Consider the following 12,012-nt stretch of genomic DNA (forward strand, 5'->3'; position numbering starts at 1 on the left):
TAGGCCTAGTTGTTTATTTGGTTAAAGTTTTCTTTTAAAATTACTTTATTTACCTAGGTTTGCTGCAACACGATCTCATTGAAAGTGCGTATAGGCTACGTAGCCTACCTTTACCACGAATTTTATTTATCGTGCCATTTCTACGCCAAAAATTGTTTTTGCGTTCAACGATGCACTATAAACCCCTTGGGTATTAGGGGTGTGGAGTGCGTGCGTATTACACGCCATAAAGTGCATATCATAAGCACGTGAAAACTGCGTATCATGTGCACGCAAAAACTATTTTTGGCGTATAAATGGTACGAGAAATAAGATTCGTGCTATAGATACGCACTTTCGTGAGATCGGGCTGTTTTTTTTTTTTTTTTTTTTGCATGTTGTAGCCTATTTGTTTTGGTTTACCTGTCAATTGTTGCACAATTCATAATTTCAGAGATGATTCGTTCAGATCTATTACGGTGTCAATGTTGCAAAAGTTAATGTCATTATCTAGCTCAATTCAGTTCTCTGAATTAAATTGATTCAAAACTGTTATGTTTTTCTTGTGGGAAAAAATATAGTCAAACTCTAACTATTCTATGTAGCTATTTGAGATAATTATTAAAGAAAAATATATAAAATAGGCTATACGTGTCCTGATATGGAAGTCACAATAGCTGTTGGTGAAGTAGCATAACTCTACCAAGCTGTAATTTTTCGGTTGTCCTGCAGGTGACTGCATGCCTTTTAACGATGCTCTTAGTGCTCCGATTCCTACGACGACTTCCATGCTACGATTTATAATGCTACGGGGAAAACAAACAGCTGTAATTCTAAAATGATTCGTAAGATCTACCCAGGCGTACGTTGCTTTTGGGAAATCCCAAAACGCCCCCAAGACGTTTATCATTAAAGGGGTTTCTTCATTTACCACTTATGATAGTTTGTTTGACACTTAATCTGGAGTTAAGGCGTGTTCTCATTTAGCACATGGTCACTCAAATCTCATGGGCTTTCTCGTGAATATCTAGTGTGACTGCATTAGGAGAGAAACTGTTGAAATTGTATTGTTTTTGAGACAAATATTAATTGTTTTTTGAGTGCACAAACATGTCTTGATGTTGGATGATTATTGGATGAAATGGCGGCCCAGACAAACGTATCTTTCTTACTAATAATATACATAATAACAAACCAACACTTTAAAAAGTAAACATGGTCAGTTACTTGGCAATGCTATTTCTACATATGCTCATAAGAGTAATATGACTTTCAAAGTTTTTTTTTTTTTAGGTTCATTCAGTCATATTAAATATTTTTGACTTGAATAAAGGTAGCCTAATGTAGATTTTGCCCCGGCGTAAAGCAGACTTTGACAATTATTTGTTTACCTTGTATAGGCCTATTTTTGGTTTCTGGTAAGTATCTGTTCTTAACTTTTTTTTTTTTTTTTTTTTTTTTTTTTGTCGTGTGTCCCCTCTCTCAGGCTGCTTTAGTTTGGGTGGCCATTAGGCATAGCATTTGTGGGTCATATTGAGTGTAAAGGTTAAGGGGCAAGACATCAGAACAAAGATTATGGAGATATGTTGAGCGCAATGCAGACACTCTTCTTCGCTCATGCTCTTAGTTTTGCATAAAATGCGGGAAAAAATATGAAAAGCGCAAAAGTCAAAGGCATGGTTAGACGCGTTGGACTCTCATGGACGTTTATCTTTTGGAAAAAGTTCTGTATTATGTATTTTATGTGTCGAGCCGCGGAACTGACACATTTCTGGAAAATAACATGGTGACCCCAGATTCAACTCTGATGCTTTTTGCGACGTTCACCACAGAGTTTATAAAGAGGACCTCGTAAAAATGCTAAGAACCTATTAAGAACTTACAGGTGAAACTCGAAAAATTTGAATATCGTGCAAAAGTTCATTTATTTCAGTAGCCTAATTCAACTTAAAAGGTGAAATCATTACATGCAAATTGAGATATTTCAAGCCTTTGTTATAATTTTGATGATTACAGCTATGAAAACCTTTTCACAATATTCTATTTTTTAATTAAGCTGTAAGCCATAATCATCAAAATTATAACAAATTAAGGCTTGAAATATCTCACTTTGCATGTAACGACTATATTAGTTTTACCTTTTAAGTTAAGTTGAATTACTGAAATAAATGAACTTTTGCACGATATTCTAATTTTTAGAGTTTCACCTGCAATTGATTTGAGAAGACACTTATCTTACAAATATTTTAGGATAAAAAGGCAAAATAACAATGCACTCAGTTCTTCACAGAACATGGATAGATCTTATAGTGATAATTTATTATTGTTAATTTATTGAGTAAAGGTCCCAGTTGTTCATTTATTAAAAATAACTGTGGCTGATCATACTTCCCTGCGATAAGAAATGTTGTACCAGAAAAGCCCCATGATTATGAAAATTAGAATAACGAATAAGCAAGTCAAAATTTGCTCAACAATGGTGCCTTGTAAAACTAAGCTACATAAAATTAATGCTATATATACATGCAACGACAGGGCCAACAGATGACCTGTCATTGCGCAATTACTAGTCTCTAACGTCTTTATGACAGAAACAATCATCTGTTCTCATAACAGTTTTATGTCTCGTGGAGTAATTAACATGGTGGACCCTGTATGCTTTACAACGGGTCAGAGTGTCAGGTTCAGTATTAACACACGCAAAGTGTTATTCTTCACTTCCCTTGTAAATGAGGAGTAGGGCCTATAGTTTCTGGGCCGGTTGCACGAAAGCAGATCTGACGTCCAATGTACTAGGCCTACTTTATAAATTAAAGTCTGTTCTCCGAAAGCTTTGTTCACTAGATGCTCAAAAAAAAGTTAAAACCACTCGTAGAACATGCAAGGTAATAAATAGAACTCCATTCAGCAGTTTACAGGAAAAAACACTGACACAGTAAAATAATGTGCATTACTGTGCAACCGCAAACACTTCAGTCAATATAAACCAATATTAAAACCATGAACAATTGTAACTGCAGTATTCAGAAGAGAATGTTACCACCCCGTTGCATAGGCCTAAACCTATAATATCGGTCTACAGACGACAAATTAAAATATTAGACAGGCTAATGAAGCTATTTCCGGTAACGCGCTTGCAAATGCGCGTTTCTGCAGACAGGTGATGATCTTCGTGCTCTTCCTGCTTGTCTCTTCCTCTTCTTCTTCCTACAAGGGCAGGTTCAAAAGCCTAAACACAACAGTTTTTGTGCAGTGTGGCACTACTTGTATTGCAGGGCAAAACCCTCAATCATATTTTTGATTTATGGACGCATAAAGAAATGCCCACCTCCCTATACGGTTCAGTTCACTACAGTGCGGATGAGGCCGTGGCTGTCCAACCTTCTATGATTTTTATGGTTAACAAATATCGTTTAATAGTTTATCCACTCGCATCTGGTATCACATTAATTTAAATATACCATAATTATAACTGAATTATTTACTTAATAGCCTGATATTTACAATTATTGAAGGAATTATTTAGGCTAGGCCTACCACATAATATATATATATTTATAAGACATATACTTACAATAGCTAGGCCCATATAACAACTTTTTTTTCTTTTCTTTTTTGCAGTAGGGCTATTGTCACATCGTAAATTTATAATTTAACGCTGTATTTAAATTTATTTTATAACAAACGACCTCTGTGCTGGTTTTGGAAACGGTACACAACCATCATTAAATAATGTACGACATAAGCTACAAGACGATCTTTAGAGAGTGATTTAAACTATTGGAAAACGGGGCTTAGTGCAAATGCTGGCGCCATGTTGTTCATCCTGCATAAATTAAGTTATTGGGATCAATTATGAGCTATTGCAGAAAGCCTACTGTTGTTACAACTATCGATGCATTTCTTAAATGACGAATATTGTGGGAAAATATGGCTTATAATACTGTTTTAACAACTTTTCTTACTGTTTAGAAAAGTTAGCATATTTGTGATTTATTTTTTACTTGTCACCTAATTAGAGATCTTATTGATCAGCAACTAAAATATGATTGTTAGCATTGCAGCACAGAACACTGAAGTAGTTTGTCTGAAGATACCCTTTTCTTCAAACATAAAAGATACAATTATAAATGTTTCACTGCAACTTTGCCCCGAATAGCCAACGCTCGTCAACGTTTTGTTTGAGTTATTCTAATTAGTAAATCTAATGGTTAACTGAATTTAATTGAAGTAAAATTAATAATAATATTTAATACGACTGAATCAACCTCACTAAATTCGGTTGCACCGATAATATTTAGTGGGGTCAGTAATTGTAAGGGTCAGATTATAAAGAGGTGCAACTGTACGTTTCTCTTTTTAAAATACTGTAAGCTAATAAATATTTATGAGATTTGTATGAATTTGTATGAAAGTGTATTGGCTGGCTAGAAGTCACGTTCGATGATTTCCTATAGTAGGCTACGTGTCTCCTAAACAATAGTTTGTTTGTTTCTTTATAGTTTAGTACAACATATGTCAGACGTGACATTTGTTCTCCATTTCTTTTAGCGTGCATTTTAGTAACAGAAAAACTGCTTTACATCTTCCGTTTAATGTCAGACATCCTAGCAGGAAAGTCAGTCCGTCAGGAGTAGGCTAGCTATAGGCTAGGCCTATGGCGCTTCCCTCTGAGAAAAGGCTGTTTGTCTCATGAAACGGGTTTGTTTTGTATTTTAAAAATTGTCATCAGTTTGGATGTCAAAAAACCTGCAATTAAGTTAACAGATAATAAAAAAGCTATTTCAAGCACTTTTCCGAGATATTGATTTCACATTGTCTTAACTGTTAAGAACAAAAAGTTTTCCCCTCATTTTTGGGTAAACGTTAAACATTAGGCTACTGAGCAGCACATCGCTATCTCACGACGAATTCGTAGCATATAGGCTACGAGTGATTAAAAGGTGGCGAATTCGTACGATTTGTCTAAACCCACGGGATGGGTAGGTTTAGGGGCGGGGTCAGTCATTCGTACGAATTCATACGAATTTGGCAACTCGTAAAACACGAACGATTTAGCAAAAATCGTACGAATTCGTACGAGTGATTACTACACTAACAGTTCGAAAAAGAAAAAGTTACAAGGTCGCACGCTAAAAGAGCCTTGTCCCAGAGTTCATCGATATCGTAGGTCATATGGTGCAAAGCAACAAAGGAGAAACACATTCAGATGTCCTTCTTCTATTGCCACATCAATATAACCAAAAACACACAATGAAAGCAAGAGCACCGGTGGAACCCCAGGAAGCCTGTGAGGGTGCACACAGAAGGTACACGTTGAGAGAGCCAGTGGGGTCAAGGGGTGGGAGAGGTCGGCCGACCCGGCTGAAATGAAACTAATGGGACAGAAAATGTGTCCCCAAATTGAACTCGACTTTTCTTAGTTGCCAAAAACTTCAATAAAGTATCTTTTCAGCCTCGCGACATGGAGGCGACATCATCTCGAAAGAGGCTGCCGGGATGCTACAATTTAGGCGTGCACATTCATTTCTCTCATAATGGTCTCTGAATGCAGTTCTGCACCTACTCTTTTCAAGTGACTTCCAAAGTCACGGCCAGGCTGAGACGATGGCCAGTGCCTTTTTCCCATTAAGGTTTGGACAAACTATCCGCTGAAACATATTTTGCAGTGACGCTATTGTGCACTATTTAGCGCCTGTACAACTTAATACATTAGAAGTACAATTGACTATTGCTGCCGGACTTGATTGATGGTCTAAAATGGCTCACTCCTTTGTGCTTCTCAGCCCCCCACTTAGCGAGCCGTTGTGTAATCTTCATTCAAGTCATGCCGATTTATAATTAATCAAACACATTCCTTATTTTCTGTACGTTTTTTTATTTCTCAAAAGTTTTTTTCAATAGACACGCTAAGTGTTTAATGTTTAAAATTTAATATATTCTTGTGCATTTGAAAAATACAAAAACGTCATAATGGAATTAAAACCAATTTGCACGCGGGAGCGTTCTATGCCGCATTGTAAATGGCAAGGCCACAGCGTGCAGATTCTGGTCCTGTGTGCGATGACGTTGCTTCGAACAGGATCTATAGCGCCACTTTTTAAAAATAACAATATGGCACACAAAGAGGAGTGGCTTCGATCAGAACTTTCAAAAACAGAGGTAGGCCTACTAGGGTTATATTTCACCACATGCAAATTGCTTCATTTAAATAAAAAATAATAATAGCCTTTGTCTCTTTACATTTGCCTTTTTACACATTTATCCCATAACACGTATTTTTGCATGTGTTTAGTACTAAAGCTGATTCGTTTCATTCTCTATTGCATCAGAATATATAAAGATTAATTAGCATTCATTTTAAATAACGAATTGCAAATTAGATTTATTTAAACTCAGCTAAACTAACATATAAAAAAAATATTGACTATTAAAATGTTCGGCCAATTTTCACGTTCTGGACACGTTCTGTTCGTTTACCTAAAATTAAACGAATTGGTTGAATTTGTTTATCAGCTTGAAATTAATATAGCGGAAAGTAACATAAGCAGTGATGGACATTTTTTAATTCTGGAATTGATTTTCAGAGACATTTTCAGCCATGTTGAAAACCGTAATGAATCTTCTGGAATGAGGAGCGATAAGGTCCCTTCTGAAAAGGCCCGAGTTATGTGCCTCGTTAATCGAAGAGGTTACAGAAAGTGATGTGTACAGACAGAACCCAAACTAAGCCCTACCCAACCCTCACCCCTCAAATATGAGAGATAGCGTTGTAGATAGAGAAGGTATGGCAGAAATAAAATGCCTAATTAATTTCCTGCATTAAAGAATGCTGGAAACCCATTCGACACCATGGTGGTGTATTTTTAAATGCACTGAAAACACGATTTTCCCTTTGGGCCTACATTTGACTTACATGAAAGTTTGCATCCCCTGTAAAAAAAATATAAATAAAACTTTTCGCTATTTATGCGCGGGAATTTAATCTACATAAGGCTACATATTAATAAAAGTCAGCCACGCAAGTCTAGGTAAAACTAATAGACACTTACGTTTTATTGACCAATATAATTAGCACAAATACACTAAACTGGTTTTATTGCATCTCACAACAATCTGCTGTAAATAGCCTAAACACAACGCCATCACAACAAAACTAAATGATAATTTAAAATCTTAACCTTTCCATACGACAGATAACCAACAGCATGATTTACTTTAAAAGAAAACAAAGACGTTTAAGATATTTTTTTCTATCGATACCCACGATAGTGTTTTTCATTTACAGTACAAAAAAACGTACCAGCTCTCTCAAGTGAGAAATAAATAGATTCGTTGTGCACTTCACCTTGGCAGCTGGGCAAAAGAAAGGCCCACAAATAACATTTGAATAAAATGTCCATAACCTGCTTCGCCCAAAACAGTTCTCTTAAAAAGAAAGGAAAAAAAATCAGAAAAACAAACAAACATCATATTGATTCAGTTTTTAGATAAATTAAACCCTGTTTCTCGTAAAAAATAATCCATAGGTATTCGCAATAATCCATGCTATATAACATGCATTTTATATAACTGTGGACTTAAAGGAACCCCCTTTACGCACAAGATACCTACGAAAACAAAATATATTATATTTTATAAATAATCAGTCATTTGATCTTCCCTTCTCTCCTCTCCTCGAAATAGTTCTCTTATAACCTTGTAATATCCTCGGCACGCTCGGGTCCGGAGAGGTCCTCGGAGGCTGATATGGTGTTAGTGGTGGAAGCTGCCGCCGCGGAGCTTGTGTTGGACCCGGAGGAAATGCCCGTGGAGGACGAGGATCTGACTTTGGTGTTTGGCAGCCTATGGTCTTTTTTCCACTTCATCCTGCGGTTCTGAAACCAAATTTTGATTTGCCTCTCCGAGAGGACCAAGGAATGAGCAATCTCGATACGTCTTCGCCGTGTTAAGTACCGATTATAGTGGAATTCCTTCTCCAATTCTAAGACTTGCTGGCGAGTGTAAGCAGTTCTAGACCGCTTGGGTTCCGCTCCATTGTAATTAGGGTTCACTGGAAAGAGCAGAAGCAAAGGGAAAGAAAGAAAGAATAGAATAGAAAAAGAGTAGAAAAGAGAAGAAGCAGCGAGGGAAGGATAGGGTAAACAAGCGTGTCTTTCATTGAGAAATGGTGGCGACAGAGGAAATGAGGGTGGGATGGATAAAACATCTTAAAGTTAGCTTTCTATAATAAGGCTAAAATCACATTGGACTCAGCACTGAATTATTAATGCAACATTATAAAGCTTAGTTTTTCCTCTGGTCCCAGATCTCCCTCACTCTCTCGCACACTCATAACAAGAGAAGCCACATGGTGATACGACTGCCCAGAGTATACCTCGGCTATAAAATTTATGGTGGGTGTAATTACCAATGCCTAGTCGTAAATCCGCCTCAATTGTGCCATTTCAAAGGCTTCTATCCTATCGTAGCAGAGGCTGGCCAGGGGATGAGTGTAAAAAGGAGTGAGGCAGACGGAGAGAGAGAGTTAGGATGAGGGGCGAGCTTTATAGTGCTTAAGAGAAATACACTCAAGTTGCCTACCGGTGCTGACGTGAATTTTCTTCATCCATGGGTACACAACGGGTTGTTTGGCAGAGGCTGAGCTGTTGGGATGCTCCGGGGTGGCTTGATTGCAGGCGGAGGATGCAGCCGGAGGGGTGGCAGGAGACAGGGGTAACGGTGGGGGCTCGCATGAGGCAGGTTGCCCTTTTCCGAGCAGGTGCCCCGCGTGAGGAAGTCCATGTCCTCTTTGAGTATCAGGCTCAGGGATGCTTGGACAGTTAAACTGACGCTCCTGGTAGCTTGCCCGCGGAGGGTATAACTCCTGGTGGTGATGCTGGTAGCCACTCTCCCTTGCACGGCTGTAATATTCGGGGCTATGTTCGGGAATGTAGCTATTTTGCGAATATTCCTCGCAAGGAGGAAATTTCGGATCGATGTAGTTAGAGTCCATCAAATACGAGCTCATGATCATTAATTTCTGGAGTGGAAAATAATTTTTCTAGCTTTGTCGTTTTTCTGCTCCATAAAGCCCTCCTACTAGCGAGCAACCCTGTAAAGTTACTTTTACCACGTGATGCGATGGCCCAATGGCATGGGGCGATGTAGTCCCCGGATAAGGAACCACAGCTTTTGCAAATATACCTTCAATTTTCCGCCATTGTCCGCGAAGTCTCTCAGTCTCTCTATCCCTCTCTCTATCTTTCTCTCTCTCTCTCTCTCTCTCTCTCCCCCCTTTCTCTCACACACTCTCTCTCTCTCTCACAGACGCATACACAATGGCCAAATCTTCTCGGATCATGTCATAGCACCTAGGGATGTTTCTCTGTTAACTTGTGCATGTGCCGTTACCAAAGAGTTTCACTAATTACTTTATTTAAATAATATTAATAATGATATGCTATTAGTAGTAGCCTAGTAGTAAAATAAAAATAAGTGCATTTAAACTTCGGTAACGGATCAAATGCAAATAATTACACAACATTATACAATGTTTTTTTACCACGGATTTTTATGACTAAACGTGCAGGGAAATATCTAGTCTAGAATAAGCATATTTTCACTAGCCTATCTCTTGAGAGCATTTATGCCAGTACAAAGGAAATTTCCAAGATCCCTGGCATCTTCGTTATTATATAGAATTAATATTAATAGGCCTATTAGAACCAGATAAAACGTTAGAAATTATATGTTTAGAGTTTATTTAGCCTGTGATTCGACGAACACATGGAGAATGTATGGCAGAAAGCAGATTCAGTGTTTAATTAAGATATAGCCTAAAAGCTTTAAATCAATCGTTTACATTGGATGGCATACAGCATATTTCCGTTTCTACAATTTTGGCTCAGTATGTTCATATGTCTTCCTGTGGTAGTAGCCTAGCCTACAAATTTTTCAAACTCCTTATGGTAGTAACTAGTAAGCACACACGACTTTCATGCAAAGTCACGTGCCTCAGACCGAGACGAATACAAACCCAACTTGGCGTTCGTGGCTTTTACGTCGCCCATGTATTCCTGTAGAGACGTATTTGCGATTTTCATGTTTTGGACACAAATTCGGTTCTACAGGGTACATATAGACGACTACTGAGAGACCTTTCTTCTATTGGAAGTTTTAAAACAGAATTCAAAGTACAACATATGCCAGGTTTGGCTATGACCTCTTTATCATCTTATACAGGGCTAAATCATTTTCTTGTTAGAATGTTTGGTCAGAATTAATATCTAGGGTCAGAACTGGTATCTAGGAACAAAGATAATATTTGTATGTCATTACTGAAAAAAAATAAACGCAGAAAAGAAACCAATGTATTATTATTATTATTATTATTATTATTTTTTTACTTTAAATATTTATTTTTCCAATTGCTCGAAAGAGAATATGCAACACATCCGAAGTGATAACATTTAATCATCAGTAGGCTTTAATACAAATTTGGAAATGCTTTATGTATGTAGGCATGTATGTAAGGCTATCTATCTATCTATCTATCTATCTATCTATCTATCTATCTATCTATCTATCTATCTATCTATCTATCTATCTATCTATCTATCTATCTATCTATCTATCTATCTATCTATCTATCCATCTATCTATGTATTTATTGTTTGTTTGTTTGTTTGTTTGTTATAAAACTGAATGTATTAGCCTTCTCAATTCTCTCACACACAACAAACAAACAAATTGTTCAATTTAACGAAAATTATTTAGGCTACGATACGAAAGAATTAATTTCAAAATAATTATTTTATTCGTTGAGGTTAAATGTATTTTGACGTGTTCTGCCTTTTTCATTTTTTTCATATCATCCCTAAACACACCAATAGTCTGAGTAAATGAAACATAGAACATAAAAGAAAGAGTTGAGTGGGCATGAGAGGGACAAACAAGAAATAATTTTACTATCCAATCCTATTAAATCTCGAAAACATAGGAGCACCCACTTGAATATTCCGTCTCAAACATGTTGTGCACAAAGCGGACACGTGACAGCACTGATGAAAAATAAGTTTCTTTTGTTCCTTGGGGTTTATTGTGCACGTTATTACCATATGACCGCCCGGTAACCTGCAAGACCGTGCCCTGAATTTCTCTCTCCTGTTTAGCTATCTAAACGGGTAGGCTACAGATACGAAATAAAAAAGGATATAAACTAAGCAAAGAAAAGTAGAAAAACAGTTAGCCTAAGTAAAGAAACAAAAACTTTTTAGAAATCATTTAGGCTATATATAGCCAAAGCAACAGAGACTATTTCCAAATCCAATTTTCAAACCACCAGAGAAAAATAAGATTTTCTCCCCTAAAAATAACAAAACCAAACAAACAGACAGGACATAACTCTTTAACAAACGAAATCCAACGAAACGGCCGTTTGCCTTATCACAAGCCTTTTATTTTACTTCGAGACCCTGCAGATGTGATAGGGATTTTTTGTCCACCCCCACCAGCCTGAAAACGCCCCCATCCACCCACTCGGCACTGCTCTAGTGTTGCGGACGCATTTTAATATTAGTTAGACAGCCTGACCCGCATTTCACCCCTCGCGTTCGACTCGTTCCAATAGTTCACTGCCAAGGAGTTATTGATGAGCGAAAAGCGATGAATTCCCTCTGCACATAAATGGCCCCAGATCCTGCACCAGCTCAATAACTAGTTATAATGTAGAGACTTCCAAAAAGCTATAACCACCGGCGAATTTGCTTGATGATTCATTTGTATATAGGATATTCCCCCCAGATAGATGATAGATAGATAGATAGATAGATAGATAGATAGATAGATAGATAGATAGATAGATAGGCCTAGATATAGAAAGAAAATGGTTGTCTAGAAAATTGTATTTGTAAAAAAAGGTGGGATTTTGGATGGAAGAATATCTTAGCTGTCCATAACCAGGATCTATTGTTTGTATGCTTGAACGAATGACATTTTACGCCTAGGCTATATGATATTTAATGTATGCCATTTGCAGTAATTTGGAATTAT

The 12,012-nt window shown here is 37.2% G+C and overlaps 1 protein-coding gene across 4 annotated transcripts in view; it reads right to left on the reverse strand.

The window, feature by feature from the left end:
• LOC306985626 (homeobox protein Hox-C4a) overlaps positions 1-12,012 on the reverse strand; it is a 38,746-nt gene that overhangs the window by 8,820 nt on the left and 17,914 nt on the right. For 2 of the 4 annotated variants that reach the window (XM_079588091.1, XM_079588090.1), the window contains exons 1-2: positions 8,563-9,135; positions 7,678-8,032 (exon numbers count right to left, since the gene is read on the reverse strand). The exons of 1 other annotated variant lie outside the window; for it this stretch is intronic. In XM_079588091.1, the coding sequence (XP_079444217.1) occupies positions 7,678-8,032; positions 8,563-8,995 (788 nt within the window). In that variant the 5' untranslated portion in view covers positions 8,996-9,135. Of the gene's footprint in view, positions 1-7,677; positions 8,033-8,562; positions 9,258-12,012 lie in introns of those variants that run through there. One more of the 4 variants, XM_079588093.1, reaches the window with a different exon arrangement.

The sequence above is a fragment of the Phoxinus phoxinus genome, assembly GCF_949152265.1.
Source record: "Phoxinus phoxinus genome assembly, chromosome: 18".
In the NCBI taxonomy this organism is placed as follows: Eukaryota; Metazoa; Chordata; class Actinopteri; order Cypriniformes; family Leuciscidae; genus Phoxinus; species Phoxinus phoxinus.